The 27,562-nt window shown below is 34.3% G+C and overlaps 7 protein-coding genes and 1 long non-coding RNA gene across 11 annotated transcripts; 4 read left to right on the top strand and 4 right to left on the bottom strand.

The window, feature by feature from the left end:
* Positions 1-1,277: 1,277 nt before the first annotated feature.
* Positions 1,278-3,606, bottom strand: senju (UDP-galactose transporter senju). The gene is made up of 6 exons (XM_011069318.2): positions 3,371-3,606; positions 3,115-3,229; positions 2,981-3,027; positions 2,757-2,896; positions 2,420-2,563; positions 1,278-2,342 (listed from the first exon to the last, which is right to left on the bottom strand). The coding sequence occupies exons 1-6, from the start codon at positions 3,456-3,458 to the stop codon at positions 1,866-1,868; spliced, it is 1,011 nt and encodes a 336-aa protein (XP_011067620.1). The 5' UTR covers positions 3,459-3,606; the 3' UTR covers positions 1,278-1,865.
* On the top strand, positions 1,946-3,146 carry LOC147909320 (uncharacterized). The gene is made up of 4 exons (XR_015545385.1): positions 1,946-2,073; positions 2,148-2,344; positions 2,429-2,613; positions 2,712-3,146. It is a non-coding gene; the product is annotated as an uncharacterized LOC147909320 (long non-coding RNA).
* Positions 3,607-4,312: 706 nt separating the features above from the next.
* On the bottom strand, positions 4,313-9,854 carry TBC1D23 (TBC1 domain family member 23). Its single transcript, XM_011069324.2, has 9 exons — positions 9,542-9,854; positions 8,903-9,123; positions 8,629-8,833; positions 8,215-8,451; positions 7,741-8,116; positions 7,374-7,587; positions 6,959-7,294; positions 6,751-6,883; positions 4,313-6,674 (listed from the first exon to the last, which is right to left on the bottom strand). Exons 1-9 carry the CDS (start codon positions 9,568-9,570, stop codon positions 6,401-6,403), a joined length of 2,025 nt encoding a protein of 674 aa, XP_011067626.1. The 5' UTR covers positions 9,571-9,854; the 3' UTR covers positions 4,313-6,400.
* Positions 9,855-10,162: 308 nt separating this feature from the next.
* On the top strand, positions 10,163-14,167 carry Tom70 (translocase of outer membrane 70). Its single transcript, XM_011069323.2, has 8 exons — positions 10,163-10,802; positions 11,267-11,440; positions 11,555-11,762; positions 11,874-12,009; positions 12,081-12,435; positions 12,687-12,920; positions 13,046-13,266; positions 13,407-14,167. Exons 1-8 carry the CDS (start codon positions 10,548-10,550, stop codon positions 13,588-13,590), a joined length of 1,767 nt encoding a protein of 588 aa, XP_011067625.1. The 5' UTR covers positions 10,163-10,547; the 3' UTR covers positions 13,591-14,167.
* Positions 14,168-14,353: 186 nt separating this feature from the next.
* Alg7 (Alg7 dolichyl-phosphate N-acetylglucosaminephosphotransferase) lies at positions 14,354-20,599 on the bottom strand. The gene is made up of 7 exons (XM_011069322.2): positions 19,696-20,599; positions 19,210-19,324; positions 18,435-18,880; positions 14,907-15,095; positions 14,758-14,828; positions 14,519-14,682; positions 14,354-14,460 (listed from the first exon to the last, which is right to left on the bottom strand). The coding sequence occupies exons 1-7, from the start codon at positions 19,863-19,865 to the stop codon at positions 14,395-14,397; spliced, it is 1,221 nt and encodes a 406-aa protein (XP_011067624.1). The 5' UTR covers positions 19,866-20,599; the 3' UTR covers positions 14,354-14,394.
* On the top strand, positions 15,670-18,311 carry Mgat3 (beta-1,4-mannosyl-glycoprotein 4-beta-N-acetylglucosaminyltransferase). 4 transcript variants are annotated; one of them, XM_011069319.2, is made up of 3 exons: positions 15,670-16,083; positions 16,695-16,965; positions 17,047-18,311. In XM_011069319.2, exons 2-3 carry the CDS (start codon positions 16,807-16,809, stop codon positions 18,175-18,177), a joined length of 1,290 nt encoding a protein of 429 aa, XP_011067621.1. In that variant the 5' UTR covers positions 15,670-16,083; positions 16,695-16,806; the 3' UTR covers positions 18,178-18,311. The 4 variants fall into 4 exon arrangements, with proteins under 4 accessions (XP_011067621.1, XP_087263212.1, XP_087263214.1 ...); XM_087407086.1 differs by having other exon boundaries at positions 15,670-16,041; XM_087407088.1 differs by lacking the exon at positions 15,670-16,083 and adding an exon at positions 16,168-16,185.
* A 146-nt stretch (positions 20,600-20,745) lies between the features above and the next one.
* On the top strand, positions 20,746-23,525 carry LOC105154067 (E3 ubiquitin-protein ligase RNF14). The gene is made up of 5 exons (XM_011069325.2): positions 20,746-21,100; positions 21,173-22,027; positions 22,143-22,371; positions 22,657-22,829; positions 22,924-23,525. Exons 2-5 carry the CDS (start codon positions 21,176-21,178, stop codon positions 23,185-23,187), a joined length of 1,518 nt encoding a protein of 505 aa, XP_011067627.1. The 5' UTR covers positions 20,746-21,100; positions 21,173-21,175; the 3' UTR covers positions 23,188-23,525.
* A 228-nt stretch (positions 23,526-23,753) lies between these two features.
* On the bottom strand, positions 23,754-26,742 carry LOC105154069 (tubulin alpha-1 chain). Its single transcript, XM_011069326.2, has 3 exons — positions 26,571-26,742; positions 25,049-25,271; positions 23,754-24,973 (listed from the first exon to the last, which is right to left on the bottom strand). The coding sequence occupies exons 1-3, from the start codon at positions 26,571-26,573 to the stop codon at positions 23,844-23,846; spliced, it is 1,356 nt and encodes a 451-aa protein (XP_011067628.1). The 5' UTR covers positions 26,574-26,742; the 3' UTR covers positions 23,754-23,843.
* Between the last annotated feature and the right edge of the window lie 820 nt (positions 26,743-27,562).

Below are 27,562 nucleotides of genomic sequence, written 5' to 3' on the forward strand. Positions count from 1 at the left end.
CGCGCGCACGCATCACGTCAATGCACGCACACGTGCACGACGAATGCACCGAATGCACCGAATGCACGAAGAACGGACAAATCCAGCAAACGAGAATGGATTAAAATGGATTGAAATTTTTTTCTATCCGAATGTGTATTTTAAATAGCGAATACTTTTTTTCGATTTAATTGGATTTAGTTGGATTCAATTGGATTCAATTGGATGCAATTGGATGCAATTGGATTGAAAAACTACATTTCTTATTCAAAATTTTGAATTGAACACTATGTGTTGTTGTGCACAGAAAGAGCTAATATTATTTTTAGATTAAAAAGCATATAGATATGCTCCATGCAATTTCTATAAATAGTATAAATGAATAAAAATGCATTCAGGATTGAAAAGCATTCTTTTTAACATTCGTGAATCAAACTGAAAATCTGAAAATCTGAATCCATTTCAATTCATTTTAATCCATTCTCGTTTGCTGGGAAGAGAGACGATTGCAATTGATCGTTTCTTTCTTCTTCTTAACAATGAATTTTTTCCAAGAATTTTTACAAAGTGTCTGCTTATTCTTTCAAGAATAAATAATAGAATGTGATGCAATAGAAATTGCGTCGCTCGTTATGATCTCAGCAAATGAGAATGGATTGAAATGAATTGAAATGGATTCAGATTTTCAGAAATATTGATTCACGAATGTTAAAATGAATGCTTTTCAATCAATGAATGTTTTATTCATCAATGAAATTTTATTCATTTATAGGAATTGCATGGAGCATATCTCTATGCCTTTCAATCTAAAAATAATATTAGCTTTTTCTGTGCATTGTAAATACTATTCAATTCAAAATTTTGAATAGGAAATGTTTTTCAATCCAATTGCATCCAATTGAATCCAATTGAATCCAATTAAATCCAAAAAAAGTATTCGCTATTTATATATATATATAAAATACACTATTTAAAATTCGGATAGAAAAAAATTTCAATCTATTTTAATCCATTCTCATTTGCTAGGATGATACGCTACAGAAAAGGGACGATAAAAACAACTGCATTTGGAGGAAGAAGGATAAAAACGTGTAATACAAAGAACGGCAGAGAGAAGTCCAATTATAATTAATAAACTTTAAATTTGAAATAGCGATATATGAGAGATAACAAAGCTAGGCGACCAATGAACGAATACATCTGCATTCATCCACAATGATCTCGATATGAATCGTTTTGCGAGATTGTTAGGGCTGATTTTCACAAGTGAATGGATTTGGAATTGAAATTTAAAAAAATGATCTTCTCCTTTTTTTATTCAGATATCGAAGTTTTTATAAAAGATATTCATTGTAGAAATCAGAATTAACAAGTAACATCGAATACATGATCGACGTCTCGCACAATTTCTGCGAAGTCTGCCTTTTTTTAAAAAGAAGATTAGATACACAATTTAAACATAGAATATCTATGAAATATCTAAGAAATTCTAGAAATTGATATGATATCTTAAAATATATTGTCAATCAGGCCTTAATCTACTCTTTTTCTGTGTGTTTAAAGAAAAACGATCGAATACTTTGAAGAAAATATATAATATAAAGAATAATATAATATTATAATATAAAGATTCTTACGATTTGTTATTATAGTAACAAAAATTATTATTGCTCGTTAAATCATTTACTTAATTTTCTATTGATATCTGTCAAAAGAAACTGATACTTTTATTCACAAGCATTCAGTCAATATCTTAAATTAACAACCTTATTATTATCACATAATCTTATCGTCGTACCATAAAATATTTGCAACAGCTTGATAACATGCGCTTTGTTTTACAATTTAGTTGCGACCATTTGTCATTTAAAACTTAATACTGTCGTTTACACTAAAAGCTTTCCACTTTCCGCTACCTCTTTGGGTTGAGCGTTCTGTACAGGATTTTTCGAATATAAAAGCACAGCAACACTCACCATAATTATAGAGACGATGGTGTTCGTGCTAACGGGTATGCTAAACAAAATCCAACAAAGCATTGCTGTAAAAATTAATTCTACCGCGCTGGCAAAGGTCTTCAGTATAGAATTTAAGGTTTTTAAAAAGAAGCTCGTTATTATCCCGACGAGAGAATTGTTTAACATAATTAAAATTACTTTCGGTTGCAGGAACGTACCGATCTCAACGTTACTCAATGTTTCGCTGATGTCGTTCGTGAATACACTTAACAGGACAATTACTACAATGTTGCAGAAAATACTGTCGATATACATAAATACGTTCTGTATAAAAATGTCAATGTCCGCGCCCTGCCGTTTCAGTAAATACTCGTTATATACACCAGCCAAGCAGGAGCACGTCGTCTGTAAGACAAGTTTTTTTGTTTTTCAAAAAACTTAATTGTGCCTTCATTTATACAGGTATATAATAAATGACTCACTTGTACAAGAATTAGAAGTAGAAAAATATCTACATGGAATTCTGTGCCAAGGACGTGGGTATCAAAGTGCTTTATCATACAGCCGACTGTCAAGATCACTAGGGAAAACCATTGCGTTGCGGATAACTTTTTGTTAAAAATGACCTAGAAGAAATCAGAATTATTACGTCATCCGTTCAACGTTATTCTTTTATGTATGTAGAAAATAATGGTTAAATATTTATGTCTTTAGACATATTTCAAGACAGTTTTGAGTAATGCCTCAAGATGCTGATTTATCATTTTACGATAGGTTAAATACAAGAATCGACTATGAATACCAATGTCATCGATATACCTGGAAAATGATTCCCGTAAGTACAACGCGGAGTTGCAACAGAATGTAATAAGTCGTGGGGTCGAACCTAGCCAAATTGACAAATGCTAGATTGTTGTACAGGCAGTACAAAAGTGCAGGTATCATATATAGCAGAAGCACTGAAAACAGATAGAAGTTTTAGTACACTGAATCTTGAGCATATGATATTTGTTAAGTTTCTTTATCTCTGTTTTTCTTCTTACCCTTTTTATTTTTCTTTGTCTCCTGGAGAAGCGTTAGGATACTATTGCTGAAAATTAAGATGAATTAATGCTGATAGTAGGAAAATCGACCCACATTGACCAGCTGTATACAAATTATGAATTGTTTTACTTACTCTTTGCAATAAAGTGTTGTAGATATGACCAATTTTAGAACTTCTGTCATCAACACAACTGCCACAATATTATATTCATAGCGGCCGCTTCTTTGAGACCATGTTACAAGAATACCTGTAGATTGTTGCAATTTAATATCATATTTTCATGACGACTTACATTTAATTAATCAAATTTATATTGTAATATATTAATTTGTATTTTGTTGCTTATAATAAGGATGAAAATTATTTACGGAACATGTGATCAACGTACCTTGATTTATAAAGAGAGCTATGTAGGAGATGAAAATAACAGGACTCCACCTTCCTGGAAATAATTCACTCCAGTTTATTCCTCCCATACTTTGACTTTTCTTAGCTGTTTCAGCTTGAACAATTTCGGTACATCATGTTTGACAGTCATTCCTTCCGTAGTTTTTGTACGCACGTCAGCGCACACTGGCAACCGGATACTGATTGATACCACTACACATATCAACACACTTTGTGCACGTGTATGTGTATAAACATATATACGCTACGCCATGCTCTGCTCTCGTCAACCGCGTGAATTCTATTACTATATATATTTATCTGAATCTCGCGCGCGAAGATGCATTTATTGCTCCAAAACGATAGAATTATGTAATTAAAAACATGAATACCATTTAACTTGTAGAACCAGTCACCAATTTTTTTTTATCTGTAAACTGGATTTCACGATGTTGCTTTGCTGTACAACTTTCGTCATTGCAAAATTAAAGAAAATCTGAGCGAAGAATTTTTTCAATTCCAAAATTTTTTTACGTTATGTGAAAAACCAGCATCATTTTCTTGAACATTTTTTTTTATAATTTGTCTTTGAGTAAGGATAGAAGGTAATTGGAGTGAAATAATAAATTACTATAAGCGTATCCTACACATACAAGTCGTCGTACAACGCTGAATATAATGTTGATAATAGCATATCAGTAATGATATGACATTAATCTTTAAATGGTTTTAAATTGACTAATATTATTCACAATGTTTTCTAACTGTGCAAGAAAAAAACGTGTGTGTGTGTGTGTGTGTGTTTGTGTATGTGTACAATTTTTCATACATTAATATGTCTATAAATTATACTAAATGATTCATAACTTGATACTATCAATAAGTTTTCAATACACAGGTTTAATTCGATGAAAAAGTTGTTAATGTATAAAGTATTCAGGTATTACTGTTAACTTTTTATTATATATATTATTTCTGTATTATATTACATGGCCTTTTTATATACACATCTATAAACACGTATTTGGGAGTTTTTGAAAATTTCAATATGTTTAATTTCTTAAAAGTTAATTTTCTATTGCTGTTTCTAAAATGTGTAACTTATATACACTTTTTATTTTCACAATCATTCGTTCGGAAGCACATACATGAAAAAGTTTTACCACATACACATGTATGGTATATATTACTTATGATTTAAAAACTATATATATATATATATATATATATATATATATATATGTTGCATATAATTATCAGTGTGATAATATTATCAACAACATATATATTTACATTTTTTTGGATTTCTAATAAATCTTATGATTATATTAGATATTCAAATTGTTTTTTATTTCAATTAATTTAACTGATTTATGTGTATTTATATGTAAATGTATGTAAACATAAAAAAATTCGTATATTCAAGTCATCATATATTACGCAGCTACAAGAAATTTATATTTATTAACAAATTATCGAAATTTTTATAGATTATAACGTGGCAAGTAATGTGCAATATTAATTATTACGACTTATTACACAAATAAATCGCAGATTTAGAAGAAACATTCCTGAAGTAAAACCTTGAAATTTTATTTCTTTGAAAATATTTTATGTCCATAGAAATATCTTATTTCATCCATATTTCGTTTTTTGCTACCAAGGCTATAAAAAAATATAATTTTATGTAAGCACGAAGTTTTGTAAAGAAATAGGAAATGTATTTTATATTTTACTATTACAAAAATTTTATTGGTAGTATAAGCTTATTTTCTTCTATGTTTTCTATAATAAATATTTTTTTCTATAATGTAGAATAGCTAAAACGACTGAAAAATTTGAAGGAGATAATGTAAAAAGTACTGTTTGTTTACAAATATTGCACCTATACATATCCACTTATGTAATTTATAAATAAATTTCTTCCTATGAAAACATATTGCAATATGGCAATCTACAAAATGCAAATGCATACAAACACATAGTAAATATATTAAAATCATGTTAGAGCCAGTTGCCAATTAAAGTAGATAAATATTTTTGCTTGAATACTTATTTTTTCTATACATGAACACAACCAAAGAAATGATTAATAATGTGGAGGCACATATGTATTGGCATCAACTTAGCTTTTTTCTTTATAATTTTTAGCATTTTCTTCTTCCTACAGAATCTTGGTCTAATCAAATAGTCTTAACTAACATTAGTCACTGCGAAACTTTTATGCAAACTATTACAAAACAAAAATTTGAAGGCCTTTGGATATTTTTATTAAAATTCTAATGTTTTTTTTTGTATGGCTAACAATGATTATGTATAAACGTGATTTACAAAGTTGAACGCATTGGTTTTTAGGTCAGTCATACCGTCGTGATATTTAAAAAAGTTGTGTATCTAAATGATGAAACGTCATCCGGTTGACTTAATATAAGTTATATGGACATAAATTTATGTTATTCTCAACACAATTGAGATTCAATTGATTGAGATAAGAGAAATTAACATCAGAAATATTTTTACTCAATTTTCAAATTTATACGTTTTTGTTAATTTTATTGTACACATATCTAGTATATATATTTCTATATTTATTTAAATCAGCGTTTTTCAACCTTTTTCAATTTACGGCATATTAAATAATTTCTCAAGATGTATCATTACGCGCATACGTTTTAATGCTTAGCATAGGTCTTTTATCAGATATTGCTAACATGGTTTTTACTTTTCACTCTATTCATTGTTTCATTTATTTCTAAATTTGGATATCTATAAATTTATTTCTAAAATTGAATATCTATAAATTTTTCGCTTTTATTTTTTTTTAAATTATCACTTAAAAAATATGATATATTGAAAAACTCTGATTTAAATGACTATATTTCATATACAAAAAGTAAATAATTATTTCAATAAATAATAATTTGTTTATAAGATAAAATGTTTTAAGAAAACTGTTTGTCACAAATTGAACTTGATAACATCTGTACATTAGCTTGAAATTATTCTATAAAATACCCATGTGTCCATAATATTAGTCTGACGTATTTAATTGTCTCATGATCTGTTGCGTGATCAATTTAGTCGCTTCACTCGCGTTAGGTATAAGAAACTTATCCATATCAGAAATAACTGTGTCGTTATATTGCGTCGTACCATATTTAAAAGTTATTAAATCGGCGTGCCGCTTTCTCGACGTTATTTTGACGATACTCGTTAAGGGACGTTTCACAATTACGTGCGCGGCGCCCTTTCGTTCCGGGATTTCTCGCAGTACTATAAGATGACTATCGGTAACCAATAGTTGACTAAAAGAGAAAACAATATACACACATGAATGACTTTACATATACAAAAGAAAATCCTTTTTTCTTGTAAACTCACCTATCACAGAGATCGCCATTAACTTTCACTTCTTGGCATTTAAAGGAATGTAATAACTTGGGATCTTTCATCCATTGTTGTATTGATACTACTTCGATAGGCTCTTCACTTTCATTGTTAGTCATTGTCATATCTAGAAAAGATTAGATTAGTATCTTTAATAAAACAGTTAACGATTACATAAGGATAATTAGGAGAATCCAATTACCTATCTCTTGATCATCATCTATACTAAACACAGGTGCGGTCTTTCTTTGACGTCTAATATAGTCCAAGTCTTTACTATCTCTCTTTTCTGTATTACTATTAACATTTGCTGTAGGATTAACAATATAATCAAATAACTTTCCTTTTACTTCTTGACTCTTTAACTTCATGGCTAATCCGATCTTGCCCAAAAGATCAGAATTATTGTTTTTAACTTTAACAGGGCTTGCTTCGTTCGAATTTTCTTCTAACATATTAGCATTACATACTAAACAATATTGTGAATTATGATCAACAAGACTTGACACCACTTCATCGCCGAAGTATTCATGAATGGCTGAAAACAAAATCATAATTATATGAAAAGAATATAATTTATCTTCGTCAAATTATACTAAAAAATAGAAAATAAATACCTTGATATCCAGAAGTAACCATGCTCACGTAATGTGTATGTTTTTGTAAAAAGGATGCTACTACCATATGCGTGTAGCGATCTTCCTCTTGTCTACCGCTTCCTAGAAAGCAAAGATGTTCTCCACCAGCTTGTGAACCAACAGCTAATGCTTGACGCTGAGCTTGTAGTAAGCCTTGTACCGCTGTAGCAAACGCGGCAGGTTCTTGCAGCATCTAAAAAGATAGAAATATATGTTTGATCTTTCTTTTCTATTAAAATTTATATATAAAGCAATATATAAAAATCACAATTTTAATAAATTTTAAGCTACGTAAACTTAATATATATTTAAAACATTTTTTACTTTTATTTTATTGATAACTTACCAAGTTGCAATCGAGATGAAATGCCGTTGGTAAGTGGCCTGCGTTGTATTGTTCGGCAGGTCTACAATCCACGAGAAAAAATCTAACAGTTTCAACAGTGCTATTAGGTAAAGATGGAGTTTCGATAGCATTCTCTACTAATTCTTGTGCTGATACGGGTAAACATAGTGCGTGAGAGATTAGCTTTTCTTCAGAACTTTCACCAAACATTATGGGATACAAGTCTTGTTTAAAAGATGTTGGTGTTTTCATTGCGTAATACTGTGCCAACGAACAGAAATCGGTTACATCCTCTGCTTCCAAAGCACAGGGCATTATTGCTATTGCATCTATTATACTTTGCTTGTCTTCGTCCTTCATGTTCAAAATTTGCTCTCTATAAAGATGAGAATTACTTTAAACAATGTAATAACAAATATACGATATCTAAATTAATTTAATCAATAATTTAATTAATTTAATCAATATATTTACCTAGCATTTATAACCATAATTAGTGAGAGAAACAGCATGAAAAATGGATCAGCTTGCATAAAGTACAGATCCCACATTGTACAGACAGCTGGTAATGAACAGACACCGGCGAAAAGGGTATTCATCCATACTTTCGTATATTGATCAGGTGATATCCTTTTTGTGTCCAAGAAGGAGCACAGTTCTGGTTCATGATAGAGAAGCAATAACCTCAAGACTGAGCTATATGTTTCACCTCTAAAAAGAATAGTAAACATATTATTATAAAATTTGCAAAATACATATTATTATAAAATTAGTAGAGAATGCTATTGAAACTCCATCTTTACCTAATTATAAATAATTAATTTTACATTAACATCAATAAAAAATATTTATTTAAGTAACAAAAAGATAACAGTAATTATCTTTTACCTTGGAATATAGATATCTCTTATTGCTTCAAAGAGATTATAAGTTGCAGCACGTGGTAATTTTAAAGCTATTAAAGGACCTAATAATTCTAGCCATCCATTTCCTTTTTCATATTGTTTACATTTACTTTTACAATAAAACGTTAGTATAGATTCAAGATCCGAAACTACAGAAACTTTATCTTCATCATCATTCCCAAGTTTTGCTGTAATGTTTAACAGCAGTTGTTAGTAAATATAAATGAGACTACATATGTAGTTTTTCACTTACTCACCGACCAACTGTTGACAGTCATCACGAATTATATTTTGCTCTGGTAAATCATAAACTTCATTAAACTGGCTAAATTGATCACCTCGATCAGTAACATAAAGGCAAGCCAACCAGACATCTGGTCTTAAATTTGTAGGAACCGGTTGGCCTTTACAAATGGCATATATATCAGAAGCAGATGGTGCTTCTGTATCCAACAATGCCGCTTCCAGTTCCAATACCCTAAAATAACAATTAATTTGGAATTAATAAAAATGACAAAAACTGTTATTCGCATTTAAAACTACATAAATTGAGACTACAAGCAAACTTGACTATATCTATTAAAAAATTTCCATCTACAATCTATACAAATGTATTATATTAATTAGCATGTTAATTAGCAAAATATGTTAATTAGCGAAATGATATTACGTAAGTCGCGTAGTTCCGCTAATAAAAAATTTTCTACTGCGCTTCGTCGCAAGCTATATGCATGCAACAATGTAGTTCTCCGTTTTACGACCTTTACATTGTAAAACGTGTCACTGGTCGAAAAAAATTTGACACGTTATCGCGGCGATTGCAAAATTCGGTGTTCTCGCTTTCAATGAGACACGTTATTCTTTGACAAGACAGAGAAACCACGATCACGGCTTACCAGGTGTTCTCGTCCTCCTGTAGGGCCATCGCAACGTTGTTCGAATTAGACAGCGACGTCCCGAGACGAACGCGAGCAAACCGAGATCCGAGTGATCCGACGTCCGTTAAAACGGTTTACGAGTACGCCTTCAGTCGCTCAACATTCCTCGAGAATTTAGTTCGGACGAGAGCAAGGGCTTTCATGTCGCGCGAGCTTTGATTCCGACGGCATGACAGCTGATAAAACGTAGAAATCGTAGGAACGTAGCTGCTGTTGACAGACTGCCGCCATCTTTCCGCGTGGTCCCGCGCATGCGTGGAAAACGCGGCGCGTATCTTAAAAAGGATTTAAAAAAGGATTTTAGTATTATTATTTACGTATTTATTTTATTTTGCTTTATTATTTACTTAATATTTGTTTTTGTATTTTAATGTTATTATGTAATATAATCTGTCATCTCTAATTGCGATGTTTTCTTTCCATGTATTGAGTAAGATTAATTATTCTATTCATGATATGTAAAAAAATCTGTCTTCCACAAAATGTAACAAAATAATATTTCCTCGATAAATTAATATGCAGTGTGAGCTAATCAAAGTCGAAGTCGCTATTCTTTAAAGTTGATTCTTTCACTAAGGGGGCGCTATTGTAAGGAATCATTCAAGTTCAGGCGACCGCCGTGTATCGCGATAATCGTCGGTGCACTTGGTGCCGAGAAAGATCGAGCCGATTGAGGAGGATCGAGCGGACTAAGGAGGATAAGTGAGGACGATCGAGAAGATCATTCCAACGTCTGCAACGTAAACGTGATCGAGTTCGAGGGATAGTGAGAAGTGGCATCCGCATGATCGTTGCTTGGACCACGTGTTCCTTCGTATTCTCGCAGTTCGCGGTCTCTTACGTCGGTGAGAGATTCACGATCTAGTCTCCTCATCGCGATCTCGGTAGTGCCCGGTAGCGCCGGGTCAGCCGGGTGTCACGTCGTGACGGTTTGTGTGCGGCTAATAGATTTCTGATCGAAGAAATGACCGCCTCGAGCGGCGTGGCAGGCAGCAGCCCATTGCCGAAATGGCAGCTCGCCTTGGTGGTCGGAGCACCGGTTGCCCTCGGCCTTGGCTACATGTACTACAGGAACAGGAATAGCAATAACGTTGACAAACCGGAACGTGACAAGTTCAGGAGCGGCGCAGCCAAGGAAAACGGCGCGCCCGCCGACAAGCAGATCTCTATCGACGGCGATTATCCACTCAAAGTGCCTTCTCCCGCGGCTGAATCGGAGGTTAAAACCGCCTGCTTTATCTAGAAGTGTCCGAAAGATTGCGAAAATCCATTTATCCGAAATTTAAAAAAAGAGGATATCTTACGCTTATCAACATCATTGTTGGTTCTGCTTCTTAGTTCCTAAGAAACAGAATAAATTTATATACTATCCATGTATCGTTAACAGCTAGAATTATATCATCAATATGTCAAAATGACATATTATCATGAGTGATAATTTTCAGTAAACAGTATTGTCTGCAAGCTTTATTGAACCTTATGGCAATGAGATTGTAATGTAATATATAGTTTGTACATGATAAATGGATTTTCTTGATCAATCGAGACTTCCAATATATTTATCCATTTGTCAGAACTTTAATATAAACATAGTATCTATAATGGCATTATATATTTTTTTAATTAACATAAAAAAGAAGAAAATACTTTCGTGACTGACCCAAATAAATTCTTTTGTTTTAGACTCTTTTACAAAAGGCACAGAAGTATAAGAATGCAGGAAATGTAGAGTTCAAAACTGGAAAATATGATGAAGCTATTGCTCGGTATAATAAAGCAATCGACATTTGTCCAATAGAAAACATAGAGGACCTCGCAACTTTTTATCAAAATAGAGCAGCTGCTTATGAGCAATTGGTAATAAAATTAATAGTAATATAATAATAAACATGATGTGAAAATTTTACTTCAATTCATTGTTAAAATTTATATAAATTTCACTGTTTACACAATGGTAATTATAATTTATAGAAAAAATATAGTGCTGTAAAGGCAGACTGTACAAAAGCTTTAGAACTAAATCCAAAATATGCCAAAGCTTTGTTACGTCGGGCACGTGCTTTGGAGCAAACAGGGGACTTGGAAGCTGCTTTGGAGGATGTGACTACCGCGTGTATTTATGAAGGATTTTCTAATCAAACTTCCCTTTCAACGGCAGATAAGGTTTTGGAAAAGCTCGGTGAGTCACATACATTAAAAAAGTTACTTGGTATTAAATAAAATGCTGCTACAACTTTTGTAGAATTAGAAATAGGAACAGAGAAGTTTAGACACTGAAAATTATTTTCAGGGAGACAACATGCCCAGGAAAATTTGGCAAACAAAAAATTTGTAATGCCAAGTAAGCATTTTATCAAAACATACATTATATCTTTTCCCAAGGATCCAGTATTTTCTAGACTTGAACATCCAGAAAATATTCCAGAGTAAGTATAAGTAGAAGACTATTTCTGAATTATGGTGTTAACTTTTTAAAAAATGTAATACTTGTTATCAGATTTCTCAAGAAACCATTGCAAGCGGTAAAAAATATGGAGTACGACGATATAATACCGCTATGCACGGAAATCATTAAAAATCCCGAATTTGATATGTTATCCTCATCTAGATTAGAGGTGTTACTATTACGAGCTACATTTTATTTACTTTTGGGTGAGCACGATGCTACAATCAAAGATTTTGAAAATATATTGAACAGCAAAGATGCATCTGATGATGTGAGGATAAATGCCCTGATAAAAAGAGCGGCCTTATACATGCAACTGGATAATCCAGATATGACTTTCAAGGACTTTGAATTAGCTATTAGTATGAATCCAAGTTACAGTGATATCTATCATCATAGAGGACAGGTATTACACATATTGTAATTCAGCATATTTTTCTTTTATATATATATATATATATATATATATATATATATATATATATATATATATATATATATATATATATTACCCTGGGTCTATACATTGATTGCAATTTATTGCGACAGCCAATCTGAAATGTTAATTTTTAAATTAACAAGCTTGCGATCGACTTGCGACTAATGCAAAATCAGAATTATAAAATAACATAACAATACTATTTTTTGTCATTTCAGGTAAATTTGCTCATGGGCAGAATAGATGAAGCTAAACGCGATTTTGAAAAGGCTGTTGAATACAATCCAAATTTCGGCATAGCATACGCGCAAAAATGTTACACGGATTATCGTTTTGCAGTGTTCAATAGAGATATAGGATTAGCCGAAGTGGCTGTGAAAGATTTTGAAAGAGCTTTGGAAAAGTATCCAAATCCTCCTGAATGTATATATTGTTATATATCGTATGCTCAGGTATGTACAACTATTTATAATATTTCTTAAGAAAAACAATTGGAATTAAAGAAAAGTGAATTATAAATTGTTATCATTGTGTTGTACACATTTTGGTTCATTGATGGAATTTTCAATTATCGTAGATGATGTCCGAAACTCAACAGTTTGAAAAGGCTGATACTTATTATGCTAAAGCATTAGAGCAAGACCCGGATAATGCAACTGTTTATGTGCACAGAGGCTTACTGCAATTACAATGGAATGGTAATGTTGATAAAACTGTGGAATACATACACAAAGCGTTAGAATTGGATGAGAAATGCGAGCTTGCATATGAATCATTAGGAAGTATTGAAGTACAAAGGTATGTATGGTTTCTAATAATTATTATATATTGAAATTTTCAAAATGAACTAACTATAATCACACATGTGATTTACACAATATATTATTTAAAGAAACTAAAGACATTTGAAAATATTCTAAATTCATGTTTTCTTTCAGAGGAAATATAGAGGAAGCAATAAGATTATTTGACAAGGCTTTAGTATTATGTCGTACATTCATGGAATTGACACACATATACAGCTTGAGAGATGCTGCAAAAGCACAACTTAATATAAAGAATCGATTAGGTATGGACGTCATTCGTTCGTCGTCTCGATTTGTTCCGAATTCCATGTTTTAAATTATGAAGAAAATGAAAAATAAAAAAATCACTGTTATTAAAAAATTAAAATTTTATGTTAGCACATCAATCTTAAACACGATATACGTACAGGGTATCCCAAAAACTGTAATATGCAATTTTTTTATCATATTGTATTATTTTATATTAAAACAGTTTCAATATAATTTAAGTTTATACAACACTTAAAGAATTAACTTTGATATATTGGATCTATTAGCATTTGATCTATAATAAAAAAAAAGTTAGTAATGTAATGCACCAGTTATTGTAGATTATCAAAGCTTTAAAGTATTTGTTAGCAAATGAAGTTTGTAACTATTTAGAATTGCTCAAGTTTTACTTTGTAAGATCATGTGCTTATGCAAATATTAAAATTTGTTGTGTATCATTTAAATAATTTTACGATATCTACAAATCTTATAATTTTTAACGAATGAAATATTTATCAATATTATTTTTACTTACAATACTTTATGAATACCCTATTATTGGAATTTGATAAAAATTATCTTTTTATGCAATTGTTTTTAATCAAGTTGTGTACAAAGTTTATATAATAGAAACTTATACAGAAGCTATTCTATTATTATTCCTTACTTCATCTTGTATACAAAAAATAATATATTAATAAAATAAATATTTATATTTATAATTTAAAATCATAAAAAAATGATGATTTAAAATTTCTAATGCAATTTTGGTATTTTATGAAAGAAATAGAGGAATTATGATCACACGCTAATAATAATAAATTTAAGACTTTAATACAACTTTAATATATTTCAACATTCTTGTATTTATTTAAACATCGTAAAATATGGAAGCCAAAGGATATCTTATAACAAATGCCAACAAACTACTAATAATCTGAAAAATATTAATGTTATATACTTTAAATTATTAAATATATATTTTTTTAAATTACCTGAATTATCAGTAAAATGGACGTAAGTTTTGGTTCTCTCAATGGACCAGTCTTGATCAATATAAAATTAATCAAAGTTAGATTATTGCAAGTCACAAAGCCTTCCGAATCTTCTTCCCATTTTATTAATTTACATTTTCGAAATATCCACATTGATAGCTTCCCTAATAAGATAAAATATAATTCTAAACAATATGTACAATTTTTTTCTTTATAAAAGATAAACTATGCTATCATACCAAGTGTGCCAAGGTCTGATTTGTAGAACACAGTTCTACTAGGCTCCAATTTGTCCATCTTTTCATTGTATCTGCGAATAAAATCATGTTATGAGTAGATCTTTCGATGAGATTTTCTAACATAATTATTTTTTATTTCTGAAACTCACTTTGGTAATCTATGCCTAGGACACGATACAAGATGGAATAGCTGCGGTATGCTATATAGAAAATTGATTATTTGCGGAATGAAAAACAATAAAGTCGTCTTGCTGAAGCGGCCTATGATACCGACGACGGCGAAAGTCATTCCCGACAGATAACAAAACGTGTCGCCTACGAAAACTTGCGATGGATACCTTGAACAAAGCATCATTATTCCTTTACTCCAACGTAACATTTAATAAATTATATAAATTCATACATATTATAAATTAAATATGTACATATTTTATCATTATATATATTTACGCGAACACATTACAGATCGTTGCGCCATTTAAGCGCTATTTTCTCTCACAAATTATGTTTTATATCTTTTTTTTGCGCGTTTTATCTTATTTATTATGCAGACATATTCTTTTTCGTATAAATATAGGAAATCACAAGCATGTGCGAAACACATGCGAGGCATTGCTCCAATAGGAAATTACCAAAGTGAAATTATCGAGCGCCATTGCTCTATAACTGTCAGGGCTACTATGATGACTATAAACGTGGAGCTCGGGAATCGTTTCTAACTGCGAAGAGAGAGCCGCTCCTTTTCCTCGAACTTGGCTAATTCTAGAATTAATGATCCAGTTTCTGACTTATGGGCGGATCCGCCTCGTTCGCAGGACGGATTGCTCATGCATTGCAATGCGGGACGAAGGGGTGACACATAGATACAATTTGACGCCGGCGTAAGACGCGTGCGCTCTGCGAATAGTCACGATCGGCGAGAGTGTGTTCGTCGACGAGTACGACGGGCGGAATCGTCGGCTGCTGCGGCGCTCGGGCGTGGTTTTTCACGTCGTCGCGGTACGCGCCGTTACCCGGCCGGGGGGAGGGAGACAGAAGGTGCACCTGGATCTCGGGGGGATGTCCTTCTCCCCTATTCCCCCCCGTTGCAGCTAGTCAGTCTGAGTCAAGCAACGACTATCGACGAGACTAGAAGTATGCACGGTGTAGTGCGTCGCCGGTCGCCAATCATCTTATAATCGTCGATCGTGTAATTGCCGACGAAACCGGCTTATCCGGCGATCAACAGGCATAGCGAATTAAATGGCACGTTGCGCCGCGGTGACGTCACCATACCGTCATCTGGTGAGATCATCATCGAAGGCGTCGTCGTCGTCGAATCGCATTGTGAGAGACGCTTTATTATGTAATATAGTTGTGGGCAATGACATGCGTGCGGGGCGGAGGCTGCCGGGACGTTTAACTCGCGCGGAATCCAATTGGCGGACGGTATATGTTTCCTGCAATGCAGCGGATCGGCTGTCGGCGATGATGCCACTTAGTTTTTAGCATGACTGAAAAGAATATCGTATGAATGATAAATCAGGGAGATATATACACAGGAAATTTAAGAAACGTCATATCGAGAAATGAGGTCAACGAATCGCGTTCAACTCGAGACGATCTGTAATCCGCGAGTTTCAGGATAAATTTCTTCTTTGATATATATACGTATATATTGTAATATATATAGTATATACGTATGTAATATGTTTTATATATATATATATATATATATATATATATATATATATGCGTATGCATTCCGAGTCTTCAATTGTTCTCTGCATGGCACATAAAATTATAAATAGAATTCCATCCTGTATTCTAAAACGAGTTGTAGATCGTCTAGAGTGGGTTTTAAGTAGAAATGCACGGTGTAGAATATTGATCTCTTTAACAAAAAAAAATCGAAAATTGATAAAAATATAAATTTAAGTTACTGATTATGTTTTCAGATGATATTCATGAGACTGTAATTTCAACGAAGATGTCTCAGACAGCTAGCAAGATTTCTCTTCGGGAACGTAAGATGAGAAATTGAACTATCTGAGCGCAGGGATCAGTGCCATGCAGGTCCGTCTAGATGGGAAGCTGGCGTTGCTGTATACTCTATTAGTCTTGCAAGTTCTGATTGTTATGATCTATGTCGCCACAACTCCGCCGCCCGAATTAGCTGCATCTACGACTCGTGCATCCGTCAGTTTCGTCAAGTTTGAGGCATCGCAGGTGCTGCGAATTTGTGATTGATCATGTAAACCGACGTATTTATTCGAAATACTTTAGAACTAATTTTTTTTTTAATTGAAGGAACTGCACGTAAATCAGGGCAATCGTAAAAAGTCATCAATCTACCAGACAATCAATGGGGAGGTAGCGTTGAAAGATGTCAAGACGTTTAGGCTGTTTGAAGTATACAATCATACCATATGCTGGAAACATGGAATGGACCAGCGTAAAACGAAAAGCAATGAGCATTTGGAAAGATGTATCTGCAATCAAGGATGGCATGGCTTGGATTGCGGACAACCAGAAGTCGTGTGGAGGGCAATCATGGCGTCGAAGCAGAACGTTAGCCTGAAACATCGCAAAATTGCCAGGCACATTATTCACACCTTTTTTATAAGCGACTACAACTCGGCGATCGCTGAGGTGATAGTGGAGGAACTCTACAACGTAGTGGATCTTTTTGTAATTTGTGATTTCAATAACGCGGAGGATAATTTCCGGCACAAACTGTCCAAAGGACTGTTACAGCGAGAGCAAAAAAAGATTCTGTACATCAATGTGGCGACCAAGTCCCACAAACCATCCCGGACAGTATCGAGATACGTTTGGGATAAAATCAAGACTGTGGTGCAGAATCTAAAGGACGACGACATCTATGTGACAACGGAGCCGGAGCAGATACTGAACTCCAGGGCATTAATGTTCCTCAAAGTTTACGACGGTTGGCCTCAGCCTATCGGATTTAGATTAAGATGGTCAATATACGGCTTCTTTTGGCAGCATCCGCTCAAGACAACGATCACACTCGGCGCATATACTGTCGGTTTGATGCGCAATGCCTATCAATCCAACTCGCTTGTATTGCGACAACAGTTGGACGGAGACACCAGCGAGAGAGATATTTTGGGATTAGTCATAGGAGATTTGAATCATTACGGTGGGTGGTACTGTAATTTGTGCCAGGCGCCCGCAAATATTATTATCGGTCTTCGCAATAAAGTTCAGTCTAAGGAGATTTATATCGAGAAGACTATCGACGTGCCGTTTGTGGAGGACCTAATAGGTAGCGGACTGTGGTTAGACGGTAAAACCAATCTTCTGAGAGTCTCCAAGTCTAGGGATTCCTACTTCGCGCCAGAAACGATTCTCAATAACACGTGGAAGTACGACTGGTTGGTAGAGAATTTTTACGCTAAACTAGATTACTACTGACGTATTGGTCGCACCCGACTGTGATATTAACTCATACTCAATACTCAATGTACACTAATGTAATATTATACTAAATTTATACACTAAAATATTACGTTGACAAAATATAAATGTTAAATGGTTTATACATACAACTTATATGCCTGACAATTTGAAACTCCTCTTATCCAAATATTCCTTTTTTTATGTCATATTATCATAATATAATTATTATTATTAGTAATATTTTAAAATAAAAACACTTTAGTTTAACTTACCAATTAAATTTGAATAATGCGAGAGAAGTTGCTATATAAGGCAGCATAAAATATATTGAAAATTGATGCGCTTTCCATTGACTGCCAAATAATTCGATAATGTTAAAGATGAGAATACTTGTGGCGATAATTAAACTTTGCCCAACCTCTAAACCGTTTATCCCGGCTAATATATTTATAGCGTTTGTACAAAACACTGCTAACATTCCCATATATACATAGTAAAAAATCCATAAATCCAACGAGAAACCAAACCACGATCTTAACGGTTTTGGTACGATGATTATCGTGGAGTTAAAGTTGACATAATAAACCATCAGTAATGGCAAAGATGCTATAGTTGGCAGAAGTAATTTATGCCGCCAACGAAGATTCAAAACATCATCAGCAAAGCCCAAGAGTAGCATGCAACATATGGACAATAATGCAGCCAGAAAATCAACAAACTGTAATAGAAAGCTTATGCTTTACAAATCTACGTATGTAAAATTAGAGAATAATATAGAATATCATATTTTATATCTTATATTTTTAGATTAAATGTAAGTTATATTTCCTATTAAGTTATTGATTAATCTTAGGAAGCTGCTTTCTTTTTAGGAAACGATACAAACATCATTCTATCCTCCTTGGCATTCTGAATAACAAAGATAAAACAATATTTGTGTCAACAACTGTATTTCCTAAAAGAAAAGCAGCTTTAGTTTAATTTTCTATAATCAGAATAGAAAAGAAGGAAATTAGCTACATTTTCTGACTGATATCTGTACTGTACCTCATTATGTGGAAAGTTTACATTCCTAAATAGACAATCAGTAAATGGTACAGGAATAAATAGGAACATTGTTATAAGAAATACACATCCAGTGACAACACCTATCGCCTCTGGTCTGTAAAAATATAGTCGATTGTGTGTCAAGCAATAGGCCTGTTCTTTTTAACTGAACTTTTACACTAGTTTATCTTCTTTCCTCTTCTTTCCTTTTAAAGAGAAAAGGAAGAAAAATGAACTGGTGCAAAAGTTCAGCCTATTAAAGAACAGGCCTATTGCTTACATACAGAATGATCGATAGAAAAATATATAAAAACAATGAATGTTTCATATTCAAATGAGCCTCTGGAAAGGTAAATTGATCAACTCCACGAGATAAAAACCGAAAGGATTATAATTATGTGCTTTAATATTAAAATTAACAAATGTATATCGTAGAGTCAATCAGCTCAGTAAAGATTAAACGGTATTGAGTTCATCCTTACTCACATTTTTCCACTGCACCTCTTACTCATGTCGACACCGTAGAGGTTAGCTTGGACAAACATGGATTTTATCCTCGGAATCAGGTGTACGGTCAAACTGAACGCGCACACGGACATCACCGCGTTGACGTACATCGGGATTGACGACTTCAACATTTCGTCCTCGGTACTCATCGTTGAAACGTTGAATAATGAACGTTCGGACACCGGTCTTAGTTTTTGAGCACTTGCGAGTCAACGACTCACGAAGGCGATAAGCGGCCGTGATAAATGGAAAAATTGACGTCGGCTTTGTATCGACTTCGACGTGTCAACGATATGCCAATAGTGCCATATTAACATAATGCATCAACACTGTACTGATTGAACACATACTGAACATTTATCTCCTGGGCGCCGCCATATGTATGCGTATCGATAATCTGTCTCGATATGTCTCGAAGATCTTCTTTAGGCTAGTCCCGTCTTTTTCGATATATAGCATCCAAATCCCAACTTTCAATGTAACCGCATAAAAAAGTAAATAGAATAATATAAATAAAATGTTAAACTTTGTAGAAAAACTTTGAAAAATTAAAGATGATGCAATACTCGGATCGAGGTAAGAACACGTCCATTTTGGCTACCATAGACACTACGAGACTGTCTCGAAAATCGATAAGTCGCCGAAAATAATAAAAATATTGAAGAAAAATATCGAGGAAAAATAATCAAAATAAATATCGAAATGAAATTTAATATAAATGAATAAAGAATTGTACTTCTTTCTCTCTGAATTTATATATCATTTCTTTTTTTAATTATTATTATTTTATCGCGTTTAATTGTTTTTATTGGTATTCTTCGGTAGAATCTTGCTTCGTTTATTAGATTTTGTTCATAAAACAACATATGTTTATACTGAGTTTAAATGACATATGATATTTTATTTAATATTATTGTTAAAAATTATTTATATTTAAAAAATAATAATTACGATGTATTATTCCTGAATAATGTACTTTTTCATTTTTTTGACCTTTCATCATAAAACGTAAAAAAAAAAAAACATTAGTCATGTCAAGTAGTTGAGCGCTGTGCAGTGCACTACGCGCAGTGTCATCAAGTTTTCATCGTGATCGTGGTCTTGTTACGCATTGTTGCGTTATTCACGAGACAGTGTACGAGATTTCTACCTGTGTCTCACTTGGCACCTTAAGATCCTCGGGCAAGCCGCGTGACGAATTTGCAGTTATTCGGAGCAAACGTGAAATATCTTCGGAACTCGACTCGAGCGCATAACCTCCTCCTCTCAAACGGTCGCCCACAACATGCTCCGCTTTTGATAGCCAAATCGCAAAGTGCATCACGATTAATCGTGAGGCCTAACGTAACCCGTTTAAAGCGCTCAGAATTTCCAGATTTGCTGAGTAAGAGATTTTTTTTCATTATTAGAAAATGTACGCATGATTTAGAGTTCGATAATTGGTTCTGTTTTTCAGTCGATGGACTACGAGAAACAAAAGGACGAGGTCACCGCGTTGGAAAGCATTTACACTGAAGAAGAATTCTCGTATCACGAGGAGAACGGCCGGTTTGAATGTACCTTTAAAATATTTATAAATCTGCCAACAAAATGTCATTTGTCATACAAAGATCTGAGACACGAAGTGGACTTGGCACAGGAAGTACAGATATCATATTTACCACCCTTGACATTGCACGTTACACTGCCGGAGAATTATCCATCCATATCAGCACCTACGTTTATGTTATGCTCTTCTTGGTTGTATCCAGTAGTATTGTCTAAGTTATGCAGAAAGCTTGACACATTATGGGAGAACAGCAAGCAGGAGATCTTATTCATTTGGGTAGAGTTTCTCCAGGATAAAACGCTTAGCTATTTAAAGATAAAGGACCGTATAGATATGGATTGCATGTACACATCTTACAAAAGAACAGTGGAAAAATTACAAAGCTCGCAGACAAACAAGGAAGTAAATGAGCCTAACAAGCAATCTAACAGCGAAGTCAACAGAGATAGTGGAGTGTCTAAAAAAACCAGTGTCATCGACAAAAGAGCCATTTTAGACTGTCCGATCGGTAGGAATCCTATTCAGATGTTGATCGATTATAACGAGAAACGAAAACAAATTGAATTCAAAAAGAATTTTTACACGTGTAATATTTGCTTCACCGACAAATCAGGGGAGCATTGCACACAGTTTCTGCCTTGTGCTCATACTTTCTGTAAAGATTGCATTAGAGGTTATTTTGAAGTAAAGATCAAAGATGGAAATGTACAGAATATTTGTTGTCCTGAAGAGAAGTGCAAGTTTGAGGCTACACCCAGCCAAGTAACTATTTCATATACCATATTATGTTAATTATATTGTATTTATATTATATATTCGTATTGCATTCATATTGAATATCCTACTGATTTTATTGTGATAATTGGTTTTATTGCAGGTAAAAGAGTTGGTAAGTTCGGAGTTATTTTCAAAGTACGATTCTTTATTGTTAAGTACTACGTTAGATACTATGATGGATATAGTTTATTGTCCAAGACGACACTGTCAGTATCCAGTCACTCGCGATCCTGATGATAACATGGCGAGATGTCCTGTTTGTCAATATGCATTCTGTATTCGTTGTAAGATGGTTTATCATGGAGTAGAACCCTGCAAAATTAGTTCGGGTATGCGTCTAAATCCTGTGGGTTTGTATTCTACATATGGAGAGGTGAAAGCTATAATGGTGTAAATCACTTAATTATGCTTTCGAGAAACAAAAAATTTTTTTCAACATATTTGCTTCAGTAGATTGCATCAATGACTTCAAGCTAAGTTTGCAAAAATGGCTTACTCCACTCCATATAACACGTTATTCGCTTTTATATCATTTAGTTCCAAACAAAAGTTTTTTTTAGAATTTATATTTTATATTAATATTAATATATATCGTCTGTTGATTTTATTAATAGCTGACAAACAACGATTATTGAATGAATATCAATCAGCCAGCAACGAGAAGAAGGCCGAAATGGAAAAGCATTACGGCAAGAGACAGTTTCAAACGATGTTAGAGAATACAATGTCTGAAAATTGGATTAATGATAATAGTCACAACTGTCCTCATTGTAAAACTGCAATCGAGGTACAAAATCGAATTTGTTTCATAGATATAAGATTTATGCTTATTATTATTATGTTATTGGGTGATTAATATATCCGTTGGCGAATTGTTTCAGAAATCGGATGGCTGTAACAAGATGACTTGTTCACACTGTGGCACGTATTTCTGTTGGCTGTGCGGCACGCGGTTGAATCCCGAGGCGCCTTACTTACATTTTCGAAATCCGGATTCCAAATGTTTCAACATGTTATATCGCGGTATGATACCCGACGAATTGGACGATGATGACGATTTTGATTTTCACGCCGAATATCTGGATTATTATACAGACGAAGAATTTAATTATGATGAAGATTTTGTCTTGGAATACGATGATTGAATTAATGTTGCTAAATTATAAATTAGTTTTTCAAATTTACATAAATCATTGATGTTTTTTTAAACAGTTGATCATGGATAAACATAATTTGATAAAATTTCTCGCTTTTTACGAAATGTATTGTAGTTAATGTTAATTAAATTTAAAGGATCGTGTGAATATTTGTATATGGACGTAACGAGTCTAATCATAAAATTGTAAAAAAATATATAAATTATTTTTCCAATAGTATTATAATTTTTTAAATACTATTACCATTTTTTTTTTTAATAAAAAGTTATACTTTATTTTCGAAAAATAAGAACGCACATATTTTGAATAAACAAACATGTAATGAATGTCTTAAAATTTTTTTAACTTATTTTAGAAAACTTAAGTTAGATAAAAATTTGTTTTGTAACGATGATGATATAATTATGTAATCATTGTGTAAACAAATTTATCTGAACGCTGTACTAAAAGTAACATTATAATAAACAAGTAACAAGTTTAATATTTTTAGTGTGGTCGACAAAAGAAAAAGTTCTGTGATTTAAGACAAGGGCAGTGTATCAAATAGACACAAATTTGCGTGGCAAATGGATTCAGTTACTTTATTTCAAAACACATAAGATATTTTAAAATCAGGAGATAAAAGGGCGAGCAATGATTGCATTTTAATACTCCTCGGCGCCCTCTTCGCCCTCGCCTTCTGCGGAATCCATTCCAACCTCCTCATAATCTTTCTCGAGTGCGGCGAGATCCTCACGTGCCTCAGAGAATTCTCCTTCCTCCATACCCTCGCCAACGTACCAGTGCACGAATGCACGCTTGGCATACATAAGATCGAACTTGTGATCTAAACGGGCCCAGGCCTCCGCGATGGCAGTGGTGTTCGACAACATGCAGACGGCACGCTGAACTTTGGCGAGATCGCCACCGGGTACGACGGTCGGTGGCTGATAGTTGATGCCGACTTTGAAACCGGTGGGGCACCAGTCGACAAATTGAATGGTGCGCTTCGTCTTGATGGTAGCGATTGCCGCGTTGACATCCTTGGGTACGACGTCGCCACGATACAACATACAGCAGGCCATATACTTGCCGTGACGCGGGTCACACTTGACCATCTGATTAGCTGGTTCGAAGCAGGCGTTTGTGATCTCCGAAACGGAGAGTTGCTCATGATAAGCCTTCTCGGCCGAAATAACGGGCGCGTACGTCACCAGCGGGAAGTGGATTCTCGGATAGGGCACCAAGTTGGTCTGGAATTCCGTTAGATCGACGTTCAGGGCACCATCGAACCGCAGAGAGGCTGTGATGGACGATACAATCTGGCCGATCAGGCGATTAAGATTCGTGTAAGTTGGTCTCTCGATATCCAAATTGCGACGACAAATGTCGTAGATCGCCTCATTATCAACCATAAATGCGCAGTCGGAATGCTCAAGAGTAGTGTGCGTTGTCAAGATAGAGTTGTACGGCTCGACCACGGCAGTGGAAACTTGTGGTGCGGGATAAATAGCGAATTCGAGTTTCGACTTCTTGCCATAGTCAACAGACAAACGCTCCATCAACAGAGATGTGAAACCTGAACCGGTGCCACCGCCGAATGAGTGAAAGATAAGGAATCCTTGCAGGCCGGTACATTGGTCTGCGAGCTTGCGAATGCGGTCCAGCACGAGATCAACGATCTCCTTGCCAATCGTGTAATGACCGCGAGCGTAGTTATTTGCAGCATCCTCCTTGCCAGTGATCAGTTGTTCCGGATGGAAGAGCTGACGGTAAGTTCCAGTGCGAACCTCATCTGTACATAGAAACATTCAAGTAAGTAAAATTTGTTAGGTATCACTGTCAAAGAGTAAAGACTAAATATACATACCGACTACAGTAGGTTCCAAATCAATAAAGACAGCTCTGGGTACATGCTTGCCGGCACCAGTCTCGCTGAAGAAGGTGTTGAAACTGTCGTCTCCACCTCCAATAGTCTTGTCAGACGGCATCTGACCGTCCGGCTGAATGCCATGTTCCAGGCAGTACAGCTCCCAGCAAGCATTACCAATCTGTACACCAGCTTGTCCAACGTGGATTGAGATGCACTCACGCTAAATGAATTAAAAGAACATTAATATCACATCTCATCGTATCATGCCGAGGCTTTTATAAAACAGTGACAAATGACTAATATTGGAGCTTCCTAGCAAGAGATACAGATTGATACAAGAGTCATTGAATGTTTTACATTTGATGATAAGTTGACACAAACATCGTTCTATCTTTCTTAACATTCCATGGCATTAGAGAGACGCTATTTATATTATTATTTTATATTTGTTCCAAATATAATGAATGATAAAGATGGAACGACATATACAAATATCACCTCTCTAAACACATTGTAACAAAGACAATATTTGTGTAGATTTGTATCTAAATGTTAAGTGCCTTTTATCTCTGGATGCATTCAAAGATATGATTTGACCGTATTTATTGTTTTACATCTAATGAATGATAAAGAATGAAGTCCACTTGGCATTATAAATACTTCAAAGGTATTTGTTTGGTTGATTAATCGAAAGAAAAAAATTTACTAATTAACCGATTACAAAATCGAAATATTTGTAGCATCAAATAAACTCGTAGATCTAAAAATAGCCTAAAAATAGCATTAGCGTTGAAAGCGCCATCATGGAATGTAACTTCTCACTCAATATCAAAGACAGAATGAGAATGTTCAAAGAATATGTTCCATTATATGTACAATATATTTATTGTGAGTACTGTAATATATATGTCGTGTATTATAGAGTTTTAATATTTGCAAAATACTAAAACATAACAGAATGTGCAGCTAGCTCGCTTATCGAGCAATTGAAGATGATTAATTCTTTTAATGTAAATCTGGACTACATTACAAAAAAACTTTTACTTGATATATAGGACATGTAACGTACGTTATATCGAGTAAAATATTTCACAAAAAGGATATCTCCGATCGCTTGGCGAACGGATCAAATATAGCTAATAATTCGTATCAACTCGTTTCTTGCTAGAAATTTCCAATGATGAACATAAGGGAAAGCGTCATATTGATTTTCTGAAATGACTCATCGAAGTCAATGGCTTTGCTCGTAGAATATGCTTCAATACTTGGATTTATAACGGAGACAATTTTCTCTTAGAGTAGAAGAGAGTAACAATAGCAAGAATTAAACGGGTACACGATAGGAATCTTCGCAATTTTAAGGCGGGGTGGCGCAATCTAAATTTAGCAAACGCCACGACCGGCCGGCGTTTAATCGTTACAAAATGGCCGTCGTCTTTGACGAGAATGGGCGACGCCGACATGACAAAAGCCGCGATCGTGCTCGCAGAAGGAAAAATTCGACAATTCAGTGACTTACCATTTTGTATTATGGATTGTTCGTTGTCCTCTTAGAAAATAGAACAGGATATAGCCACCACGGGGCGATCGATAGTTGGCGAAAGCAAGTAATGGAGCTTTTGCTAACAACTATACGACGTACGATCGGCGACCAGCGACTATTGGGCGTGCGGCGCCTACTACGCGCAATTTATACCCGCTGGAATCGACCGTTCCAGCGCGCGCTGATTGGTCGGCGATGACGTCATGCAGCGCGATGATTGGCCAGCTGCTGGACCGCAGCACTCATCACGCCCGATCGCAATTTCTCCACCGCGGAATAATGTAGTCCGTTGACGCTCATTCGAATTATTATTCCTCATTAAAAATCAACTCTCGTCTCCTTCTGGATCTCAAGATCGTAATTTAAAGAACATAATCGCATGATCTATTTTTGAAAATAACGAATTCTCTGTAAAATTTCGACGGAGTTGTTTCGCTGTCACTAGGCAGGACATGTACATAACGGACGTTGTCTCAATTGCACCATATATGGGCCGTATCTTTTTCATAGCCAGCCGAATCATTTCTCTCTGATCATTTCTTTTTTTAGCAGGACAGAGACCCGCCCACGAAGCATCGGACGAAGGCAAGAACGATGATCGAACGGATGTCTCGCCGGACGAATCGATTCTTTACCGCATAATTCCGCAATTCCTCGCGCTAGATAATTCGTTGTTTCGATATCTAGATAGTGCGTCATGCGAACGTATATACATTTCATGATCTGATTCCTCTTTAAGTTTTTGCTGGAATGAGCTCGAATGAACTCTCGAGCTCCGTGCCGGTAATAACCGTGCTGTATGATATAAATACAGTTATATTGCTTTTATACTAGGATAACTCGACCAGAATCGACGAAGAAGTAGCTAAAAAATCTAATATATCTTCAGCTGACATTGACTTTATTATATTATGACTTTCAGTCACGATACGATGAAATAATTAGTGAATTACACGAAATGAAAAAAT

The sequence above is a fragment of the Acromyrmex echinatior genome, chromosome 6, assembly GCF_024713525.1.
Source record: "Acromyrmex echinatior isolate Ae372 chromosome 6, ASM2471352v2, whole genome shotgun sequence".
NCBI lineage: Eukaryota > Metazoa > Arthropoda > Insecta > Hymenoptera > Formicidae > Acromyrmex > Acromyrmex echinatior.

What these genes read in the sequence shown, in the direction of transcription:
- senju (XM_011069318.2), bottom strand. Translation starts at nt 3,458, where the DNA reads ATGGGAGGAATAAACTGGAGTGAATTATTTCCAGGAAGGTGGAGTCCT. An exon ending in GACAAAGAAAAATAAAAAGG is followed by an intron (nt 2,897 to 2,980) that starts GTAAGAAGAAAA and finishes ATCTGTTTTCAG; the next exon opens with TGCTTCTGCTATATATGATA. An exon ending in TTACGGGAATCATTTTCCAG is followed by an intron (nt 2,564 to 2,756) that starts GTATATCGATGA and finishes GATTTCTTCTAG; the next exon opens with GTCATTTTTAACAAAAAGTT.
- TBC1D23 (XM_011069324.2), bottom strand. Translation starts at nt 9,570, where the DNA reads ATGGCCCTACAGGAGGACGAGAACACCTG. An exon ending in GGTTACTTCTGGATATCAAG is followed by an intron (nt 7,295 to 7,373) that starts GTATTTATTTTC and finishes TTTTGTTTTCAG; the next exon opens with CCATTCATGAATACTTCGGC. An exon ending in AATGGCGATCTCTGTGATAG is followed by an intron (nt 6,675 to 6,750) that starts GTGAGTTTACAA and finishes TTTCTCTTTTAG; the next exon opens with TCAACTATTGGTTACCGATA.
- Tom70 (XM_011069323.2), top strand. Translation starts at nt 10,548, where the DNA reads ATGACCGCCTCGAGCGGCGTGGCAGGCAGCAGCCCATTGCCGAAATGG. An exon ending in CATCCAGAAAATATTCCAGA is followed by an intron (nt 12,010 to 12,080) that starts GTAAGTATAAGT and finishes ACTTGTTATCAG; the next exon opens with ATTTCTCAAGAAACCATTGC. An exon ending in GGAAGTATTGAAGTACAAAG is followed by an intron (nt 13,267 to 13,406) that starts GTATGTATGGTT and finishes GTTTTCTTTCAG; the next exon opens with AGGAAATATAGAGGAAGCAA.
- Mgat3 (XM_011069319.2), top strand. Translation starts at nt 16,807, where the DNA reads ATGCAGGTCCGTCTAGATGGGAAGCTGGCGTTGCTGTATACTCTATTA. An exon ending in TCAAGTTTGAGGCATCGCAG is followed by an intron (nt 16,966 to 17,046) that starts GTGCTGCGAATT and finishes TTTTAATTGAAG; the next exon opens with GAACTGCACGTAAATCAGGG.
- Alg7 (XM_011069322.2), bottom strand. Translation starts at nt 19,865, where the DNA reads ATGAGTACCGAGGACGAAATGTTGAAGTCGTCAATCCCGATGTACGTC. An exon ending in GCATTATTCAAATTTAATTG is followed by an intron (nt 15,096 to 18,434) that starts GTAAGTTAAACT and finishes GCTTTGTTCAAG; the next exon opens with GTATCCATCGCAAGTTTTCG. An exon ending in ATCAGACCTTGGCACACTTG is followed by an intron (nt 14,683 to 14,757) that starts GTATGATAGCAT and finishes TTATCTTATTAG; the next exon opens with GGAAGCTATCAATGTGGATA.
- LOC105154067 (XM_011069325.2), top strand. Translation starts at nt 21,176, where the DNA reads ATGGACTACGAGAAACAAAAGGACGAGGTCACCGCGTTGGAAAGCATT. An exon ending in TTGAGGCTACACCCAGCCAA is followed by an intron (nt 22,028 to 22,142) that starts GTAACTATTTCA and finishes GTTTTATTGCAG; the next exon opens with GTAAAAGAGTTGGTAAGTTC. An exon ending in ACCCTGCAAAATTAGTTCGG is followed by an intron (nt 22,372 to 22,656) that starts GTATGCGTCTAA and finishes TTTTATTAATAG; the next exon opens with CTGACAAACAACGATTATTG.
- LOC105154069 (XM_011069326.2), bottom strand. An exon ending in TTTGGAACCTACTGTAGTCG is followed by an intron (nt 24,974 to 25,048) that starts GTATGTATATTT and finishes TTCTATGTACAG; the next exon opens with ATGAGGTTCGCACTGGAACT.